At 36.5% G+C, this 20,621-nt stretch overlaps 2 protein-coding genes across 8 annotated transcripts in view; one reads left to right on the top strand and one right to left on the bottom strand.

The window, feature by feature from the left end:
- Positions 1-6,356: 6,356 nt before the first annotated feature.
- On the bottom strand, positions 6,357-11,127 carry LOC110831915 (beta1,4-N-acetylgalactosaminyltransferase A). 3 transcript variants are annotated; one of them, XM_022068416.2, is made up of 2 exons: positions 10,989-11,127; positions 6,357-10,607 (listed from the first exon to the last, which is right to left on the bottom strand). In XM_022068416.2, the coding sequence occupies exon 2, from the start codon at positions 10,465-10,467 to the stop codon at positions 9,460-9,462; it is 1,008 nt and encodes a 335-aa protein (XP_021924108.2). In that variant the 5' UTR covers positions 10,468-10,607; positions 10,989-11,127; the 3' UTR covers positions 6,357-9,459. The 3 variants fall into 3 exon arrangements, with proteins under 3 accessions (XP_021924108.2, XP_021924109.2, XP_021924107.2); XM_022068417.2 differs by lacking the exon at positions 10,989-11,127 and adding an exon at positions 10,886-10,954; XM_022068415.2 differs by lacking the exon at positions 10,989-11,127 and adding an exon at positions 10,828-10,914.
- Hr78 (Hormone-receptor-like in 78) overlaps positions 11,110-20,621 on the top strand; it is a 25,738-nt gene continuing 16,226 nt past the window's right edge. For 2 of the 5 annotated variants that reach the window (XM_087354587.1, XM_087354586.1), the window contains exons 1-4: positions 11,110-11,248; positions 15,032-15,178; positions 16,470-16,620; positions 17,568-17,747. In XM_087354587.1, the coding sequence (XP_087210713.1) occupies positions 16,509-16,620; positions 17,568-17,747 (292 nt within the window). In that variant the 5' untranslated portion in view covers positions 11,110-11,248; positions 15,032-15,178; positions 16,470-16,508. Of the gene's footprint in view, positions 11,249-11,715; positions 11,836-15,031; positions 15,179-16,469; positions 16,621-17,567; positions 17,799-20,621 lie in introns of those variants that run through there. The other 3 variants (XM_087354585.1, XM_087354583.1, XM_087354584.1) reach the window with 3 other exon arrangements.

The raw sequence follows: 20,621 nt of genomic DNA, 5'->3' as shown, positions 1-20,621 counted from the left end.
GGAGCAACTTCTGAAATTTGACAACATTTGTCACTTTCACAGCCATTGTGGACAGTGGCATGAGGCAGATTCTGACTTATAGAACAGCGAATGCATTGCTTTTTGAAGAGACGGGTATTAGATAACACTGACTCATTGTTGTGGGTCAGCTGTTTGCTCAGTGTGTGTGAATGATCTTGATATTTATAAATACACTTGGACTTCCCCAGATGGCAGCACACACAATCAAATAGATCATGTTTTAGTAGATAAGAGAAGGCAGACAAATGTAATTGATGTGAGATCATTCAGAGGAGCAGATTGCGACACTGATCATTATCTGGTGGTAGCAAAAGTGAGGGAGCGGCTTTCAGTAAGTAGACGAACTAAGCATAATTTCGACACAGAAAGATTTGATTTGAAAAAATTAAGTGAGGGAAAGGCGATGGAACAATATTAAGTTGAAATTTCGAATAGGTTTCAAATTTTAGAGACAAATGAGGATAATGAAAGTGTGAACATTAACAGGGAGTGGGAAAATGTCAGAAACTGCATCAAAATTTCAGCCAAAGAGAAACTAGGATACTACAGGAGAAAGCAAAATAAACCGTGGTTTGATGAAGAATGTTCAAAATTAATAGATCAAAGGAAGCAAACAAAATTTCAATGGTTGCAGGACCCAAACAAAACAAATGCGGATAATCTATGTAACGTGAGACGTGAGGCTAGTAGAACCTTTAGGAATAAGAAAAGGGAATACCTGAAGGGCAAAATTGCTGAACTTGAGACAAATAATAAGGAAAAAAACATCAGAGACCTGTACAGAGGCATTAATAACTTTAAGAAAGGATATCAACCCCAGACTAATTTGGTAAATGATGATAATGGCAATTTTGAATAGATGGAAAAATGTCTTTAACCAGCTAGTAAATGTTCATGGGACTGATGTTGTTAGATAGACTAAAATACATACAGCTGAACTGTTAGTGCCAGAAATTGAACTAGCCATTTGAAAGTTGAAACGTTATAAATCTCCAGGTATTGATCAAATTCCAGCAGATTTAATTAAAGCAGTTGGCAAAATGTTGCATATGAAGATCCATGAGCTTATTCATTTAATTTGGAATAAGGAAGAGATGCCACAATAATGGAAGGAATCCATAATTATCCCTATTCATAAGACGGGGGACAAGACTGAGTGTGGTAAAATACTGGTGAATTTCTCTACTATCAACCTCATACAAAATTCTATCAAACATTCTTTTGGCAAGATTAACTTCACATGTGAATGAAATTATTGGGGATCATCAGTGCGGGTTCAGACGTAACAATTGATCAGATCTTCCGCATCTGTCAGATACTGGAGGAAAAATGGGAGTACAGTGGGGGCGTGCATCAATTGTTGATAGATTTCAAAAAAGCATATGACTCTGTTAAGAGAGAAGAGTTTTACAATATTCTCATTGAATTTTAATATCAAAGAAGCTAAAGAGTCTAATAAAAATGTGCTTAAATTAAACCTGTAGCAAAATTTGTGTACTTAAATATTTATCTGAGACATTCTTCATCAAGAACGGTCTAAAACAAGGAAATGCTTTGTCTCCCTTGCTCTTTAACTTTGCGCTAGAATACGCCATCAGGAAAGTCCAAGACAGGCAGGAGAGTTTGCAATTGAACAGGACACATCAGCTGTTGGCATTTGCTGATGATGTTAATTTATTGGGGGACGATATAAATACAATAAAGAGGAACGTAGAAGTTTTACTAGAGGCTAGTAGACACGTGGGGCTGGAAGTAAATTCAGAAAAAACTAAGTACATGTTGGTATCTCGTCATCAGAAGACAGGATTATCTTAGGGTGGCTGATAAATCCTTTGAAAGGGTTACAAAGTTCAAATATTTGGGAACAACAATAACAAATCAAAATGATATTCACGAGGAAATTAGGAGACTAATTTCTGGAAATGATTGCTACTTTTCAGTTCAAAATACTTTGTCTTCCTGTCTGATTTCTAAGAACTTAAATATTAAAATATACATAATAATTTTGCCTGTTTTGTATGGGTGTGAAACATGGTCTCTCACTCAGAGGGAGGAACACAGATTGCAGGTGTTTGAGAATCGGGTGTTGAAGAGGATATTTGGGCCTAGGAGAGAAGACGATGGGGCGTGGAGAAAACTGCCTAATGATGAGCTTAAAAATTTGTACTCCTCCCCCAGTATTGTCAGGGTGATTAAGTCAAGAAGAATGAGATGGGCTGGGCATGTAGCGCGCATGGATGGGACAAGAGGTGTGCACCGGTTATTGGTTGGGAAGCCTGAGGGGAAGAGACCTCTGGGGAGACGTAGATGGGAGGATAATCTCAGGCAGGATCTATGGAAGATAGGAGTTGAAGCAGACTGGATTTTGTTGGCCCAAGACAGGGTCTGGTGGAGGGTTTTGGTTAATTCGGTGATGAACCCTTGGGTTCTTCAAGCCATCTACTTAGTTAATCCTTCAATATTTGGTTTAATGTCTGTTGTTGTAACTCATACACATCCATCCAAGTGTTCATCATTGAGACATGTGTTAAACTTTGACTTAGCATTCTTTATTATGCTCTCCTATTGCTCTGTAATAATTACTGCACCATACTGCTGTCATTACCCCTTCTTCTCCTTCTTCTTATAGCGTTATAACCCTGTGTGGGTCTTAGCTTGTTCGATGAATATTTTCCATTCTGTCCTATCATTCACAATTCTTCTCCATCCCCTTACTCCCATCGTCCTCACATCCTCCTCCACGTCGTCTATCCATCGTTTCCGTGGTCTCCCTCTCATCCTTCTTCCCATCGGTCTCCATTCCATCACTCTTCTAGTTACCCTGTTTCCTTCCATTCTTGCAACATGGCCAAGCCAGGCTAACCTTTTGCTTTTGATTAGCCTCACGATAGCTGCTCCCTGTATGATACAATCTAGTTCATGATTCATCCTAATTCTCCAGGAGCCATCACTATTCTGTATTGGACCATAGATGTTTCGTAATATTTTGCGTTCAAATATTCTAAGTCTCAAGTCTTACATTCTAAGTTGTTGCTCATCAAAGCTAGTTAATGTCCAGGCTTCACATCCATATGTGACTACTGGTCTTATCAGAACTTTATAGATTCTCAGTTTAAGTTCCCTCCCCAGTATTTTAGACTTCATTAAATTCTGATGGGCATAATAACATCTATTACCATTCACAATACATGCTTTAATTTCATTAGTTATTGAATTTATATTATTAATCTGTGAACCCAGGTAATTAAAATTCTGCACCTGTTCAAAATTATAATGTCCTACTCTCAATTTATTTGTGACATTTCTTGCTGCTCTTGTAACTTTCATATATTTTGTTTTCAATTCATTTATTTTTAGCCCCCTTAATTCTGTTTCTTCTATCAATTTTAATACTGTTTCTTCAAGTGCAGCATTATTCCTGCTAATAATAGCTAGATCATCTGCATATGCACTCACGTGTATTGATTTGATGCCTATATGTCCTGAGATCTCAAGTTTCCGAATAGATGCTTCCAGCGTCAGGTTAAAAAGCATTGTTGAGAGAGCATCTCCTTGTCTAACTCCCATATTGACATTAAATGGTTTAGTTAGCTCACCATCTAATCTTACTACTGCCTTGGAGTCTTTCAACGTTGCTCTAATGAGCCTGACGTATTTAGATGGTATCCCTAGTAGGAGAATATCGCTTAACATTTGGTCCCTATTGAGACTATCAAATGCTTGTCTGAAGTCCACATATAAATTATGTAAGTCAGTATTATATTCATAGGCTTTCTCTTGAATATGTCTCAATACAAATATCTGGTCTATTGTTGATCTATCTGCTCTAAAGCCACACTGATACGCTCCTAACATGTCTTCTACATATACAACCAATCTTTTATATGGAATACTTGACAAGATTTTATATATTACATTCAGCAGTGTAATTCCTCTATAATTGGTACACTCCATTTTATCCCCCTTTTTATGTATAGGTTGTATTACTCCTAGGGTCCATTCTTCTGGAATCTTTTCTTCTTTCCAGATCAACAATATCAGATTATGTATTCTCTCCCATAACTTGACTCCCCCTTTTTTTAGTAGTTCAGCAGTAATCCCATCACTTCCGGGTGCTTTACCATTTTTCAGACATTTGATTACTTTTTGTACTTCTTCGAATGTAGGATCTTCAATGTAATTGTCCACAGTGTAATATGATGGCTGCTCTGTCTCAATTACATTTCCGGTCAGGATACAACTAAAATGCTCTTTCCATCTATTAACAATATCACGGTTCTCTGTCAATAAATTTCCTTGACTTTCTTTACATGCTACAGCCTTAGGTCTGTATTCTAGTGTTACTTCTTTAAGCTCCTTATGAAATTTTCTACGTTTATTTCTACGATGGTGTTTTATCATACTGTCGATCTTTCTTCCTAACGCTTATCTTTTCTTCTTTCTACATATTCTGGTGGCCAATATCCGTTTTTCATTATAAAGATTTCTATTAGCTCTCGTATTTCGCTGTAAACATTTCATTCTAGCTTGCTTCTTCTGTTCCACGACCGATCTACATTCATCATCATACCAATCTTCATTTCTTGATCTTCTTGTCTCTCCAACAGTTATATGTGCTGTATTTAAAATGGCATTCTTTATGCAGTTCCATTCATCTTCATTATTAGGCCCTTTTCTATCTTTTGTAATTCTAAGTTTAAATTATATTGATACTCCTGTACTGTGCCACTGTCTTCTAATTTGTCTACATTCCATCTTTTAATTCTTTCCATTTTCCCTTTCATAACCATAGATATTTTTTGCTTCATTCTAAACCAAACTAAATAATGGTCCGAATCAGAATTTGCCCCTCGGAATGTGCGCACATTTTCCACATCTGTCGCCCATCTCCTAGATACCAATATATGATCTATTTGATTAAAATTATTTGTTCCAGGAATTTTCCAAGTACCCTTATGAATATCTTTCCTTGGGAAGAATGTGCTCATGACCCTTAAATTATTTGCAGCTGCAAATTGTGCTACCCTTAGGCCATTATTATTAGTTTCTTCATGTAGACTATTCCTTCCAAATAGTTTGACATAGACTTCTTCTTTCCCAAGCTTCGCATTATAATCATCAAGTACTATTATCATGTCATGTTTCGAAATTTTATCACATACAGACTGCAATTCATCATAAAAACCATCTACTGCCACCTCTTCTGTCCCCTCGATTGGTGCATAGACATTAACAAGGGTTATATTATGGAGTTTCCCTTTTACTCTAAGTGTACATATTCTTTCACTTACTGGCATAAAGGCCAGCACAGCCTTACGCATTTGTATGGTAACAATAAATCCTACTCCACATTGTCCTTGCCTATCGTCTTTCCCAGAATAATATATGGAGAAGTTTACCTTATTTATTACTCCCTTATTTTTCCATCTAATTTCTTGTATAGCGACAATTTCCATTCTATATTTTATAATTTCATCAGCTATACCATTCATCGCTCCTACTTGTAGCAGAGTGCGCACATTCCACGTTCCAATATTTAGTACCATATTTTTATCCTTGTTCCTTGCTAATGTTCGTCTTCGTGAGGACAGTCCGGTTTCATTCATTAAATTATTATAAACTTTATTCTTTTTTACAAGGCTGGGTTGTTAGCCCTGCGCTCAACCCCCAACCTGGAGGACCAGGGACTCTTCTGTCTGGGTTACCATACCATAGCCAGAAAGACTCAGTTTTGAGGCGCTGGGTACTCGCCCTCATCCCCCCTCCTCGAGGGTAGGATTTGATGGTTGTGCTGAAAAATTATCAACTTGAGCACTTTTCTAGATTTATTGAGGTAGTCAGTTGTCATTACCCCTTTGAAGCCCAAAGTCCAGTTCTGTTCTTACTCAAAGAAAGCACAAGAAATCTCTTTTAGTAGAAGAGTTGGTTGGTATTGTTCAAGGAAACAGTCAGTTTGCTCTGAGAATCATATGAAGCCCACAGTGCGCGCAGAATGAATGGTAACGCATTTAAGGGGTTAACAATATTTGCCTTCTGATATTAGGTGACTATTTCTCATCACACAGGTTGACACAGCACTACAAAAAAAAAAATTAAGCATGCCACATAAAACTTATCGGTGGTCTGCATGTGGCCTGCGTTCCGTGGGTTCATAACCCCTGAGTATCTGGTATACATAATTGTAATTAATGGAAGGATAAATGCAAGGAGATTAAGAAAGATGGGAATTATGATGCCAACACAACACTTATATCACTTCTGGTTTGGGATTTAGAACATTTCAAGTGCCTGATTTTGGTTGCAAAACATAAACAAAAATTTCATTACAGTGTATCAACATGTTGTAAAGATGTTTATTCAGTATTAAGTACAAGTAGTATCAAAACATGTTTCTAAAGAACATTTCATGTACCTGCCTTAACATATTAACAACCTCAGAATCATTAAAAGTACCAAATCTTAATGCTAATGCCAGCTGCAGATTGTAAGAAATTTGGCACTGTTACCCCAGTGACATAAGTCCACAAGGGTTTGGAAGATAATTTAAGATTTCAAGATCTAGCAGCATACATTTCAATGTCACTGAAACTTCTCTTTCAACTTCATTATCGAGTATTTCGTGGTGAGAATGATAAATATTAATACAGATCTCTACAATAGTTCACAATATAATTTATTTATTCCTTGCACACAGCACTCACAGTCTCCTAATACATGCACAAAAGTATTTAAAATAACATATCGATTCAGACCAAATTTTTATGAAGTTCTGACACATCTGATTTTCTCCGACATATCGTGGCACCTAACCGTTGTCAAGATAATCAGTTAGCGGGAATATGATCACATATTAAGTTCACAGAAAAAACTGAAATTCAACTTGTATTACATTCATTAACGTAAGCTATGACTTTGAGTTTCAGGCTGTGACAGTATCATCATTTTAAGTTGTGGCTGTTAGCTCTTTCGTGTCCTCCTCATTCTACTAATTCTGCTTCTTCTCTACTTCCACAGTTCTAGCTTCCCCCCCCCCCCTCCCCAAGGCTCTCTGGTCCCCTCCACCTATCAGCTTTCTTGCTGTGTGTCCTCACTGCTCCTGCATCTGACCCAAATTTCTCAGGCATAGATTACTGATTGCTGAGATGATGGAGGTAGTAGGCACCTCTACAATGGCAGTTAATTTCTACCAGTCAGAAGACAGTCAGTCACCTTGTATGTATACGAGTTTCAATGATGAGATAATTTCAAAATGAACATTTGTTATTTTGTTCAACGTATAAATGTGTAAAGAGACAATGATACAGTGAGATTAAGGATATAAAAGTTCAGAGGCAGGCTTGTGAAAACAGTTTTTAGAACTGTGAAACATATTCATAAATTGAAGTCTAGACATCACTTTTTCCTTTTACTATGCAGAATTATGTGTAAAAGTTAAGACACATCTGTCTTCTGGGAAGTGTTTCCCATGGGATTCCTCTTGACTTTCTAACCAACAGAGATGTATTAATGCTTAACAACACAAATTCAGTCATTTGCTATTAAAAACCTTGCAGACTGCTTAGCGAATGTATCATCCTGGCATATGATAATTCTGCACATATTCGGGACTCCTAGACGGTGGAGTGTGGTCAGACTAACCCTGTGACCGAGGCGGCTAGTTAGGCCCAAGAGCCATTCTGACACGAGATGTCCAGAGCCAGTCAGACCAATGAATAAGCCATCATGACTCCCAGTGTGGGGCTGATCAATGTTACAGTGAAAATCTGCTTGATCGCTCTCGCAGACGAAACATGATGTCTGGGGATTTCCGTGGAAGCACCCAGATACTATCTTATCTTATTTGTTGACACTGTCTAATACTGAGGTTATGAGCAGAGGAAGACTTATGTTAGAACAAAATTAATACTGAAGATGAAGATAGTAAGTTTCACTGAAACATTGGCACTTACTAACCAGTCCACACAGCACCAAAACCCATCATCATCACTGTGGAAACATTAAATCTCACGTGCACAGATCGTGAAACCGAGCGAAATGTCTTGGAATTTGATACAAAATATTCAAACTGTCACATGTTTTACTGTGAACTTGCAACTCATTGAACTACATCACCAAATCATGGTTACACAGTTGATTTTATTATGGATCACGTAATGCTAACCAAAATGGGACAAAAGGCCAAAACATTTTGAGGCAGACACATGATGTGACCTAATGGTGTACTTGTTATTTATAATATATTTACTAACAATACCTGTCAACTTCGTTTTTCTTTCAGTCTTGTTACAGAAAATATCTTCATATGATGAAAAAACATTCTCTATTAATACACGCTATGAAATAATTCAGATCATTATGTACACATATGATAGGTTACAAAATTATATCTATTTGATATTAATTCAACATCTGTCTTAAAATAGCCATGTCGCCTGGCTCTCCAGCCAGCAGTCTGCTGAAAGAAAATCGCATCTGTTTATCACTAAAAAATTAATTTGTTTGGAGCAGTGATATGAAGTGACACCATACATAATACCAGATACTGACTAGCAGAAACAGGCAAGAAATATAAATTTTATCTCACTGATAACTGCCATACACTTATAAACACCATAACTATATACAACTTTTAAATACTATAACAAATTAACAACATTAAAAGCTGTACAAGTCACATAACTGCACAACCAATATAAGGACTAACATATGTACAATTCAGATCGTCAAAGCTACTTGTGACTGTGATCGTATGTTAGCTCTTTGCATGTCGCATTTAAAACACTAATAGCTGGTGTTATCAGCCAATATTTTATAGGTACTTAAATTTTAAATGAAATTACACTATTTTAGGAAGACAGCAATTTTAATTTTAATCGAAAACTTATTAAATGGTGGCAGAACCTTTTGCAACAACAAGTATCAATAAGATTGTGTCCAGCATGTGACAGACACAAAGCTAAAATAATGTACTGTAAAGTGTTGTTTTATAATGAACAAAGTATTTGTCTGCAGCTTTATTGCACACGTCAGCATGACATGCGACTGAAGTGGGCAAAGAAAATAACAGATTTATAGAAAAACCTTTGTGATATTTTCCGAGACAACACAATTGCTGATTCGAATGGGAGGAGCTTTAATAGGCACCCTCATATTTATCTGTTGTGGAATTGGGAAAGATTTCCTGGTATGATCCTGTATATGTTTATTATGCAGTGAAAACCAAGACTGAACACGTACATATGGTCTGTCCATTAAGAGAATAAAATAAACTGAAGCTGTAATTGCACAACTGTGGACGGGGTGATAATAAATTAAGTTCACATTTTAATAGCCCTACACATATAAGATTTCAAGATGAGTGATCACTGAAACTTTCTCTAAAGTTGTTCAATTACTTGCTTCAGTCATCAAAAGTGACAGAAGCTGAGACAGCTTTGTTTATAAATCAACTAACACCCAGGTATATAAAGGATAATAAACCAGTTTGATGACGGTATACTTCAGTGTGTTCACTCCATCAGTTTCAAACCTCTCTCTCCCCAGTCTGAGATTCAGAAACCGATTGTCACTTGGCAGTTCTTTCACATGTGACAACATCGTGTATCTCGCAACATCTGGTGGAAAACGACACAGTGTCATGCCTCTATTTATTATTCGGCTTTGAAAGTCATCATCTTCTCCTCCCCAGCCATAAAAATAGTTTGAAAAACCATTTACCAGTTCAAACTGCTTCTGAAGTATGGCAACTGCCCCACCAAATAACTGTTCATAAGGCAAATTGTAACGAAATGTGTTTAAGCTGGAAGACATATGGCGGGGCTGATGAGTGCAGGCATACATGTTACTCAATTTCTGAGGAATTAAATCTACATCATGAAAAATGAAACAGTGATAGGGAAATATTTTCAAAGCTTCAGCATAACCCACATTGAGAAGTTTGGCACGATTAAAAGCCCCTTTTGTCCCCTGTTCAATAATGAAAATACGGTAATTTAACATTTGTTTCTGGAGGAATGGATGTATGTAAGACAGAAATATCTGTAACTGCAGAGTACGGTTCCGATAGGGGATAACAATTGCGACTTGATGTTGAGATATACATTGTGGCGGCTCCCATGCTCCACCTTCTGCAATGTTATGCATGTGAGCTAGATACTTGAGATCATACTCCCTTACAGATTCATTAGGGTACTGTAATGATGTCTCTAATTCTTTGGGAATAAGTGAACACAAAGGTTTATCACTTTCTTTCACCAATGCTAAGGCATGTGGTGATGGTTCGAGCTCATTTTCTATATCAGAGTATTTTATGTAAGGATAATATGACGATGCAAAACGACTAGGATGCAATATACAGCACAGAACAAATACAAAAGCTATACTGAATATAAATCTCTTAATTACATCTTTGCTTTGGAACACATTAATTCCAGTCCTTGTCAACATAATTACTTCCTTGCCTTCCTTCTTCTAAGCCTCCGCCAGTTCCATTGTTTAATGATGGGCAAATAACATCATCACCCGTAGCACTTCTTGCCGTTTGGATCAAAATTCAAGTGCCAGTCTGACAGGCCATAATTTGGTTACTGAAATGGAAAACAAACACCAAGACTCTCACATATCAATACGTGTCACTAATTCTTTCAGGTTTTCAAGGCAGACATAACCTCTAAGTTGTATGACATCTGCAATTTACATCATAGCACGATCAAGACAAATTATTATAAGTCATACAAAGGCCATTCTTTAATTTCATAAGGTATTCATTAGGCGCTTAACCAAGTTCCATGATCGAATATCACTTACTACAACATTCAGTAAAACCCAACGAAAAAAAGACTCCAAAAATCAACAAAACTCTTACCCACATTCACGAGTCACGGTTTAGGTTTCAGTGTCGCCAACACTTTAATTCAGAAAAGACGTATGTACAGCTTAATTCTAAAAACGTGATAAAATCTACTGACCTTAGTTGATGTTAAGATTTTGCAAGTTTTTCGGGATTTCATAATTATAAATATATTTTAAGTGTTCCGTTGCTTGTGTATGTATGTTCTTTTCAGATAGCAGTATATGACCTAATGTGATCTGCTTGGTCCAATCAGCAACTTTGTAAAAGCTGCCACTAGCTACCGTGACGCGATGTAGTCGTAACAGGGCATGTGTGTAAGTGAAGGTCATGAACTTTCACCTTATAACAGATTTGAAGTTCGCAACTATATATCAGGTGAGTGATACACCTTCCAAATATGCATTTATATTTTGCTGGGTATTTGTTAAGTAAATAAACTGTCATAATACGCAGTGTTGAACTTGGATATGTGTTTTCGTTGTTTTTACTTATAATCGGACACTTTTTGTACACTTGGTGAAAGGATCCAAGAAATTCATATTCACATTTTGGCGTGTAGTTTCTACCGCATTACTGATAACCTCTGATGGTGTCAGATAATATAAAACTGGAACTTTTACCACAAATATATGATTTGCTAATGCAACCAAGAATTTCAAAATAATAAAATTGTTTATATTCTAGCGGCACACCTTTTCTCATCTAAAAGTGACATCAGTAGTTAGCATTGTGTGTTCTTTGCAGGTTATAGTAAAATCCTGTATATTTTAGGAAAATTAATTAGACGTTGTATTTGTAAAATAGTTCGAAACATTGCAGCACATGTTTATATTTGTTTTTAAATGTTGACGTTATTTTATGATCGTATTCAAATGTTATCACAAGTGTTGCGTAATATTTCATATTGTTATATGGAAAGGACATTTTAAAATAAGTCTGTCAATTTGAACCCTCTTCTACAGGTGAGACCATGAATCAGGATATTTGACAGCATATTATTAAGCATTTTAGGGGAATTTTACTATTCATTGCCCATCCCACTTCTCAGGTAGTAATACAGAATACTCTAAGTAGTTCAGTAACAGGTTAGGTCAGCTTTGAACAGTCTGTGCTTCTGGTACCTAATCATTAAATAAATTGAGAACATTACATTAGAGCAGTGGTACCCAAACTTTTTCAGTTCCTGTAGCATATGGTGTTATTTGTGTAACACTAAAATGAATCGACTTTTTACATCAGTGTTACCGGAGGAAGATATGGTGTCATATAATATTTTCAGCTTTACTTCTCAAGTAATACTGATAATCAAACAGTCATCAACAAATTGTACCTAGCAAGGACAGAAGATAATAACAATAAGAATAAACCTACTTCCAAATTTAATCTGATGGTTGAGCCTGATGACATGCGAATAATCTGTTGATATCGGGTATGATATTTGACAACTGAATGTTTATTTTGGGTTCTGCATTTAGTTCGTTCATATCCTTTTTTTTTTTTGGAAACATCTGGAAAATCTAGTGTCACACAAGTAGATGAGACATTGCAAGAAAAATGAAAAATTGAAAACATTTAATGAGTTTACTTTATTTCTGTGGAAACTGGAAAAAGATAGCCAATACTTGATTTCAATTGCTGAACGCCTTGGTGCGGCTCATACAGTGCCAGAGTTCAGCGACCACTGCAAGAGGTTTGGGGAAATAAGAGCGAGTTGTGTTGAGTTGGCACAAAAGGATTGATTTGTATGAAGTGAAATGTTACACTATTTTGTTGATATTTATATCAGTGGTTCTTTTCCTTGCTTTTACAAGGTGTTGGTTGGAAGGCCTAAAGGTAGGAGACTGCTGGGAAAACCTAGGCATAGGTGGGAGGATAATGTTAAGATGGGCCTTAGGGAGATAGGAATCTATGGAGTGAACTGGTTGCAGGTAGCTCAGGATAGGGTCTGGTGGTTGGCTTTGCAAAAATGATGATGAACCTTCAGGTTCAATAAGAAAGTGGGCCTTTCTGTGACAAGCCGAGTATACAGTCGACTTTTCAAAGGATTTCCTGCGCCATAGAGTGTAGAGTGTGTCTCCCCTTTTTATTGTTAATTTTCCCATAGACACGATGCTTTGTTTTGTTTTGTTTTAAGATTTTTGTCTGCCTGTAGAACTGTTTTATTTTCTAATAATGAACTTTCTTATCTCGTTACCCACTATCAAATAAAATACATATGTAACTGAGTATGCCATAAAAACAGTATTAGAAAACTTACTTATTTGGTGTTGCTTTTCTTATAATACACTCTGAATTTCAGGTTCTGAGGGACCGTTTTAAACATAGATTATGTTGCACATTTATATGATTCCTGTATTTTGATTGTACATAAGCAACCAGGAAGAAGATGGCTACCTTTTGGGTTGTAGCAACATGTAGTCTAGTAGAAGTTTACTGAAGTTTCAGAGGTTGTTGCTGCCTCCTTCATGAGAGTAGAAGACAGCCATCATCAGACTCACCACTGTGAAAACCTCAAATCCAACCAGGAATAAATCTGCCCACATAAATATGTTGTCCAGTGCTTTGGATGCCAGTGCGTAGTTCTCTTTCTTCACGGGCAACCAACAACCTGATAATTTGCACTGAATGAAACTTGTCTTAATTGAGATGTCACATGAAAGCTCAACAAATTTCTTCACTTTCAGTTCAATTGTTTACACTTTTTAATGTGTCTATGAAATGGATCTCTAATTCACTTATTATTAGCTTTAAGAAGAGGAAAACAGTTGAAACTCTGCAAATGCTGAGTAGTAAGATGTGGCTTTCACTTTACTTTCACTTGGGGTAAAAATTGCTGTTGTATGTTCAAATTTAGGTAACTCAAACGGGTAAAGATATGATATGCCAGCATAGCTGGCCGTAAAACTTCCCTCCTTGTAATGCTTCATCACTGAGAAATATTAATATCTTATTGAAAAATTCAAGTAGGTAAATGTTCTTCCGTGAGACAGTCACACACATGATGATGTAATTGTCCCCTCAGTGGGCATCAAAGTATATGAATTCAAAGGATTAGGTTTGACAAAATTAACAACTTTTCACTGCTTCATCCAGCATAGTTTTAATTTTTTATGGTATCTCCTTGCTTTTCTATGCTTTCTTGTAATTCTGAACAGAAAAGGAAAGCTAATTCTGGATAATTGTTCAGGTTGGTTTTCTGGACGTTTAGGCAGATACAAACATCTCAAGAGAGACGTACAGTCTCCATCTTCAGGACTTGTGTCCAAGTTGAATCCTACCGTAAAAATGGTTGCTGACTCTGCATTTCAGCTTCTTTTTGTTTTTTAAAAGCATTATCCAGTTTTATGCTTTGAGACTTGTGCAACAGATTCTCAACTGCTTGTTAACAAGCATTGTATAAATTAGTCTGCTCTTAATTTACATTTGAAAATCTAATGCCTTGCATTCAGTCTTGGTGATTATTCACAGACACTTTTGTACACTGTTCACTAATTTATATTTATTGAACTACATGTTTCAGCCCAGTATTATTTCAGACAAAGTGATAGTTAAAAAAAATCTCAGTTCTTTACAGCTACTTCAAACTTTTATTTGAACCTGGTGATGGCAATATTGGGCTGAAACACATAGCTCAAGTCTGAAGGTCTGACGATGGCGTGTTGTTGAAGCAAAGTGTTTTCTGGACTTTGTCCATTGTCCAAGATTAAATAAAGTCAATAAAAACCACGGAGATAAGGATTAGCTCTATCGATTGGGCCCAACAGAGTAGGTTTTACCTGAAGATGGAGATAGACTCCAGCCTCATAAACATCATGGTTTTTACTGATTTTGTTTAATCTTGGATGATGGATTATGTCCAGAAAACAATTTGCTTCTGAAACATGTAGTTCAACAAAAATAAACTAATGAACAGTGAGAGTGTATAAAGGTAATTGAAAATGATGATCAAGAATCAAGATGTATGATTTGAGGTTTTCACAGCGGTGGGTATGAAGATTGCCATCTTTTGGATTGTTATGCCGTGTAATCTGGTAGATGTCAACCGGCGTTTCAGAGGTCATACTGAAGAATTAAGATAATGCACTAGGATGCTACACCACAGAACCATACACTCATCTACCACTTTTCAAGTGTATTGTATGCCTAACTTTGTTTCAGCACTGATCACTGAATATCGGACAATGCCTGTGTCTGACTGGAATTTGCAAACTAAGGACGAATTCACCGTGTTTCTTTCATAATGATCTGCTTACATGGTCCCAGTGTTGAAAAACATTTCTGCATTATCATTTCACAGCTAACCAGGTGAGGATTATTTTAAATATTTTTAAAATATAAATAATATTGACTGACCTGTCGCAGATTATCGTTGTCAGATGTATATTTCCCAAGTAATGTGTGTGTGTGTGTTTTTGTGTGTTCACTGAAAAAAAAGTTGTCCCCAATCTTATACATTTTGAAACTGAATCTTAATTATTCGGTTTCTGTCCGTCTAATCACAATTCATATTTTAAAATTTACAATTGAGATAATTAAAATATCATTTTATGTTCCTCATCGAACAATCGATTTACAATTGGAACATCTTTTTACAACATGTTTCGGTTTCTATATAAACCATCTTCAGGTGTAAAAGTTAAAATTATAAACTTAAAACTTAATTACAATTTCTGATATGCAACTTTTTTTGGTGATGTTCACTTCCAGATTCATTTTTATATTGGAGTGAATGTTTTTTGATGTTCTACATCGGCCTGTAATACAAATGATTTAAAGAAATATTAATGAATATGAAAGAATATAGAAATGAAATAATATATTGGAAAGTAAAATTGAACATACCAAAGATGAGAGTGTAGATACATCTTAATGTGTCCGGAAGCACTAACGTATCTGAACAGATGTGGCTCACTACTGATCGCGGTTGCTTGTAGAGAAAGTAAGTGAAAGGTGGTTGTTGGGGGTGGGGTCAAGCTTCTGAAGGGCATTAAAGATGGGGTTATTAAGGTAAATATTATTATCGTTTAGGCAAATGTTTTGTTTAAATGTTTGCTGTATATGATATTTTTCTATTGTGTCTCTATGTCTTTTATTTTGTACTATTTTTAGAATGTCCATTGTTTCTGTTATTGTGCTATATGCATGTCCGGTATTCAGAATGTGTTTGGCGTATGATGAGTTATCTTTGTTATGTTTTATTGCCACAATGTGTTCTTTATATCTGTGTGTGAATGTGCGGCCAGTTTGACCTATATATGTTAATGGGCATTCTTTACATTTTAATTTGTATATACCTGGTAAATTGTATTTATTATTTATGTCTATTGGTGGTTTTTGTTTAAGGATGTTTTTTATTGTGCTTTTTGTTTTGAAAGCTACTTTTAATTTGTTTTCTTTGAATAGTTTTGTTATGAATTTGGTTTCTTTTCCTATATATGTAAAAGTGGCCCATTTATTTTGTGTATTTTCATTTTCGTTACGTTTAAAATATGAATTGTGATTAGACGGACAAAAACCGAATAATTAATTAAATTTCACAATATGACGCAACTATATTATCTTATGAATAACTGAATCTTGTTACGTTCTTTTCCAGACTGCTTCCCTTGCTCCCCACAAAGCTTAGCCAATGTAGATGGAGCAAATGCTGGACATAGATATGAATGCAGGTCTTGCGGTGCAGGACAAAGTGCGCTCATTATGTTTGGGTGTTGAATTGTGTGTTGTGTGTGGTGACAGGGCATCAGGTGTGTATATATATATATATATACAACACATCACTGCATATATATGCCTCAAATAAAGTTTAATGCCAGATATTAGATTCTTTAATTTGCTACAGTCACTGTTAAACTGTTAGGTTTGGGCATGGTAGTGCAAAGTATTCTAATATGTTATTGATTGGCAGCGTTATATTGTTCTTGTCACTTCGAGGTATACAACCACTGGGCAGACTGCGGAAGTTACGGTGTGCCTTATGAGATGTGAGGATGTGCGTGGTCAGTCAGGAAGAACTTGGATGGTTTAAATCATGGCTTGCTTGTTACAATGTAACATTTCTGTGACAGGAAATTTATAAAACCATGAAATACCTTGGGATTTTATATTTCCTGATACATTGAACTGAGATATCTATGAATACAAATATCTTGCATTATTACTTATATCTTTATTTTATACTTTATCTAAGGCCAGCTGAAATGTTAATTATTTTTTAAAAAAAAATGATTTAAAGGATGGATCTTCCATCATCTTCAGGTCTTGAGGGGGAGAGGGACAATGTATACTCCCACCTTCTTATCATGTCATGAAATTTCTTCAGTGACATCAGTTTCCACCACCGACATTGGGATTGATGTGATTGGCCCATTCCGTCGGACTTCCCTTCCTGCAGTCCTGTATAATCCCTCTTGATTCCCAGCATTGTCAACTCAGCCCTGAAGATGGAGATGGTACGCTTCTCCGAAACGTTGCCATATACTGAGCAGTCCACATGGTTGCAGAACCTACAAGGGATAATCATCTTCTTTGTCACCTCCATGAAAACCTTAAATTTCTCACGATTTGACGTTAATTAAATTAACACACACTTGAAATGTCAGTATTTTAAAAAAAACTTATTGTAAAAGAGTTTCAAATTATGTCAGTTTAGTGATATTTTAACATTTTTATACTTTTTTTATCTTGTTTTCAGGTCGGCATTATGGTGCAATTAGCTGTGAAGGTTGCAAAGGGTTTTTTAAACGCTCAATTCGTAAACAGTTGGGATACCAGTGTCGTGGGAACAAGAGCTGTGAAGTGACTAAACACCACAGAAATCGGTGTCAGTACTGCCGCCTTCAGAAGTGCCTAGCCATGGGCATGAGAAGTGATTGTAAGGATCTCAAACATTACTTAGGTGGTGTGTGCTCTCTGTTCTCTCTAGGTATTTTTCATTTCTTTCAATTCTTTCTTTTTCTCGGATGACCACCCTTCTTTCTTCTTCGCTGTTCTGCTGCCTTGTGTTTTTGTTTAACAGATTCATGTTTTTGTTATCCATCCCCAAGTCTGCCCTCAGATGATTGTTGCCACGTAACTAAACTAACTAACTAGATGGCTTACTGAATCCGAAGGTTCATCACCGAATTAACCAAAGCCCTCCACCGGACCCTGTCCTGGGCCAACAAAATCCAGTCTCCTTCAACTCCTATCTCCCATAGATCCCGCCTGAGATTATCCTCCCATCTACGTCTAGGTCTCCCCAGCGGTCTCTTCCCTTCAGGCTTCCCAACCAATACCCGGTGCACACCTCTTGTCCCATCCATGCGCGCTACATGTCCCGCCCATCTCACTCTTCTCGACTTAATCACCCTGACAATATTGGGGGAGGAGTACAGATTTTTAAGCTCGTCATTATGCAGTTTTCTCCACGCCCCATCGTCTTCCCTCTTAGGCCCAAATATCCTCCTCAACACCCGATTCTCAAACACCTGCAATCTGTGTTCCTCCCTCTGAGTGAGAGACCATGTTTCGCACCCATACAAAACAACAGGCAAAATTATTGTTTTGTACACTTTAATTTTCAGGTTCTTAGAAATCAGACGGGAAGACAAAATATTTTGGACTGAGAAGTAGCAAGCATTTCCGGAATTTAGTCTCCTCCTAACTTCCTCAGGTGGAATAAATTTGTGTTAGCAGCGAATTGGCTTAGAAGCTGCTGGAACATTTGTTCATTCTCACCAGTGAAGTGTTATCTTTCGAAGTTTTGTCAAGTTGCAGGGCCTTTTATTTATTTGTGAATGTTGTTCCGATTTGCGACACGTGGACCCTGAATCGTATTGTCTGTCTGTAGAGGTTCACGCAGCCTCAACCCAAAAGAACAGAAAAGAATCTTAATTGTCATGTCAACCACAAGTCTTTGTTTTATTTATTTTCTTTGTCAAAGAGTGTAACTTAAGTGAGGCATTAATCATTGTCTAAGGCTTATGTGGTGTCTGCTTTGTATCATAATTGGAAGTTAAGTAAAAAGAAAATTAATTAAATATTTCCTTTTTATGATTTTATAATGCTATTATATTGGATCTTTATGCTAACAAGTATGTGCTTGTGTGATGACCTATTTTTGTTCTCAGTTACTCGCTCAGGTTCACATGACATCGGACTGTAATTTTGCGCATGAATGCAGCAAGACGTTTTTTTAATCTGCGTTATCTTGCAAGATGCATCAGAAGGTTTTGTATTATGTGGGGTAAAAGATTGCGTTCACTAATTTTTAATTTTTTTTAATGATTCTTGTAAAGATTGTTGTAATTTAACATACTGTCAGTTGATCAAATTGAAACAAATGTACGCCTCATTTCATGTCCTATTTTAGTGTATGGGTAATTTTCATGCAGGGATTGGATGGCTTGTAATACGTCAATAGAAGTTGGGTCAGATCCTTTTGGGTTTCTGACGGTCACGAGAAATGAAGAAAGAAATGCAAGTAAAGTTGTGCATTGCATCAGCTGTGGAAACAACAGTTTAATATTTATGTTTTTTATCACTGATTTTGTTCAGTTTAGGTTTTAATAATATGTTCTCTTAACTAAACATAAGTAGGAAAGGTCTACCATCATCACCATTTTTCTTTGTGAGGCAAACACTGTTTTTCACATTGGTATTTCCAGTTCCATATTGGTAAGTTTTGTTGGTTTTGCCTGTGACTATACGCAGACTATTCCACAGGAAACAAGAATTAATTTCCTGAAGTATCTTTCAGAAACAAGTTCAGTTTTTTATGTTGGTATCACTAGATTGATTTCAAATTGACAGCTTGGGTGTATAGGCTCTTTTTCATATTGTGTACGGAGTAGTTAATTTCTGATTTGAGGTTGCTCATAGTGTCAGTTGGAAGGTCTCTGTTAGCTGTGAACGTCCTCTGCGCTTATTATACTGGTAATGCAGTGGTTACTTATGTGAATATAAGCCACGCGCATATACAGGATGTTTCACGACCAGTGTGCATTACATCAGAGTGTGATTAAAGCGTCGCAGAGCTGTGGGTGTTTTTAGATGCGTAAATTACAATACCTTCCTGTGTGTACTTTGGTACTTGACGATACTGGTGTTGGTTTGGGTTGAAGATGTTACCACTTTTTTTTTTTATTTGTAGTGTTCTGTCTGATGACAGGTCCATATATTATGAACAGGGTCCTTCCAACCTCTTCAGGTTGTCAGGGACCTGCTCATACATATATACATTCTTGGCAGAGATGATCAGAAGTGGTTTGCCATTGCCTTCTTCTGTGTGAGAATGTTTGGCGTGGTCTGATTTGAGATCAGCTGATTGGACCATTTGTGTTGGAACAGCGTTTAACTGCTGATAATTATCTGAACTTGTGACAAATGAATTGCCGGTTTTAATGATATACCTTTGGAGATTGCATTTTATTTCTTTCGGCACAGTTGGGTGCTGCAGATTGTGGTCATTGCTATGAAAATTATTGGGTTTGTTCAGTGCCTTGGCCACTGAGATCTGTGGACCTCTAACCCTACTTGACTTGTTTTTACGGAATCTTATGAAAGAGACAACCCACAGGAATTGTCATTTGTAATGAGCAAGGCTGTTGGTTGAAAACCATAGCAGATATTTTAAACAGTTATAAGATATATCTTATAAAATATAACAATAAATTCATCTGACTATTACTCTGATTTATTTTACCTTGCATCTGCCTTGAAACCAACATAGTTTCACAATGGAAGCAGAACCAATGTTGTATTAACA

This window comes from Zootermopsis nevadensis, unplaced genomic scaffold (assembly GCF_977971745.1).
Source record: "Zootermopsis nevadensis isolate Lab colony 2312 unplaced genomic scaffold, Znev_1.0 Znev_ptg000023l, whole genome shotgun sequence".
NCBI lineage: Eukaryota > Metazoa > Arthropoda > Insecta > Blattodea > Termopsidae > Zootermopsis > Zootermopsis nevadensis.
This window is presented reverse-complemented; position numbering and strand designations above follow the sequence as displayed.

Coding starts and splice junctions, on each gene's coding strand:
- LOC110831915 (XM_022068416.2), bottom strand. CDS start 10,467: ATGTTGACAAGGACTGGAATTAATGTGTTCCAAAGCAAAGATGTAATT.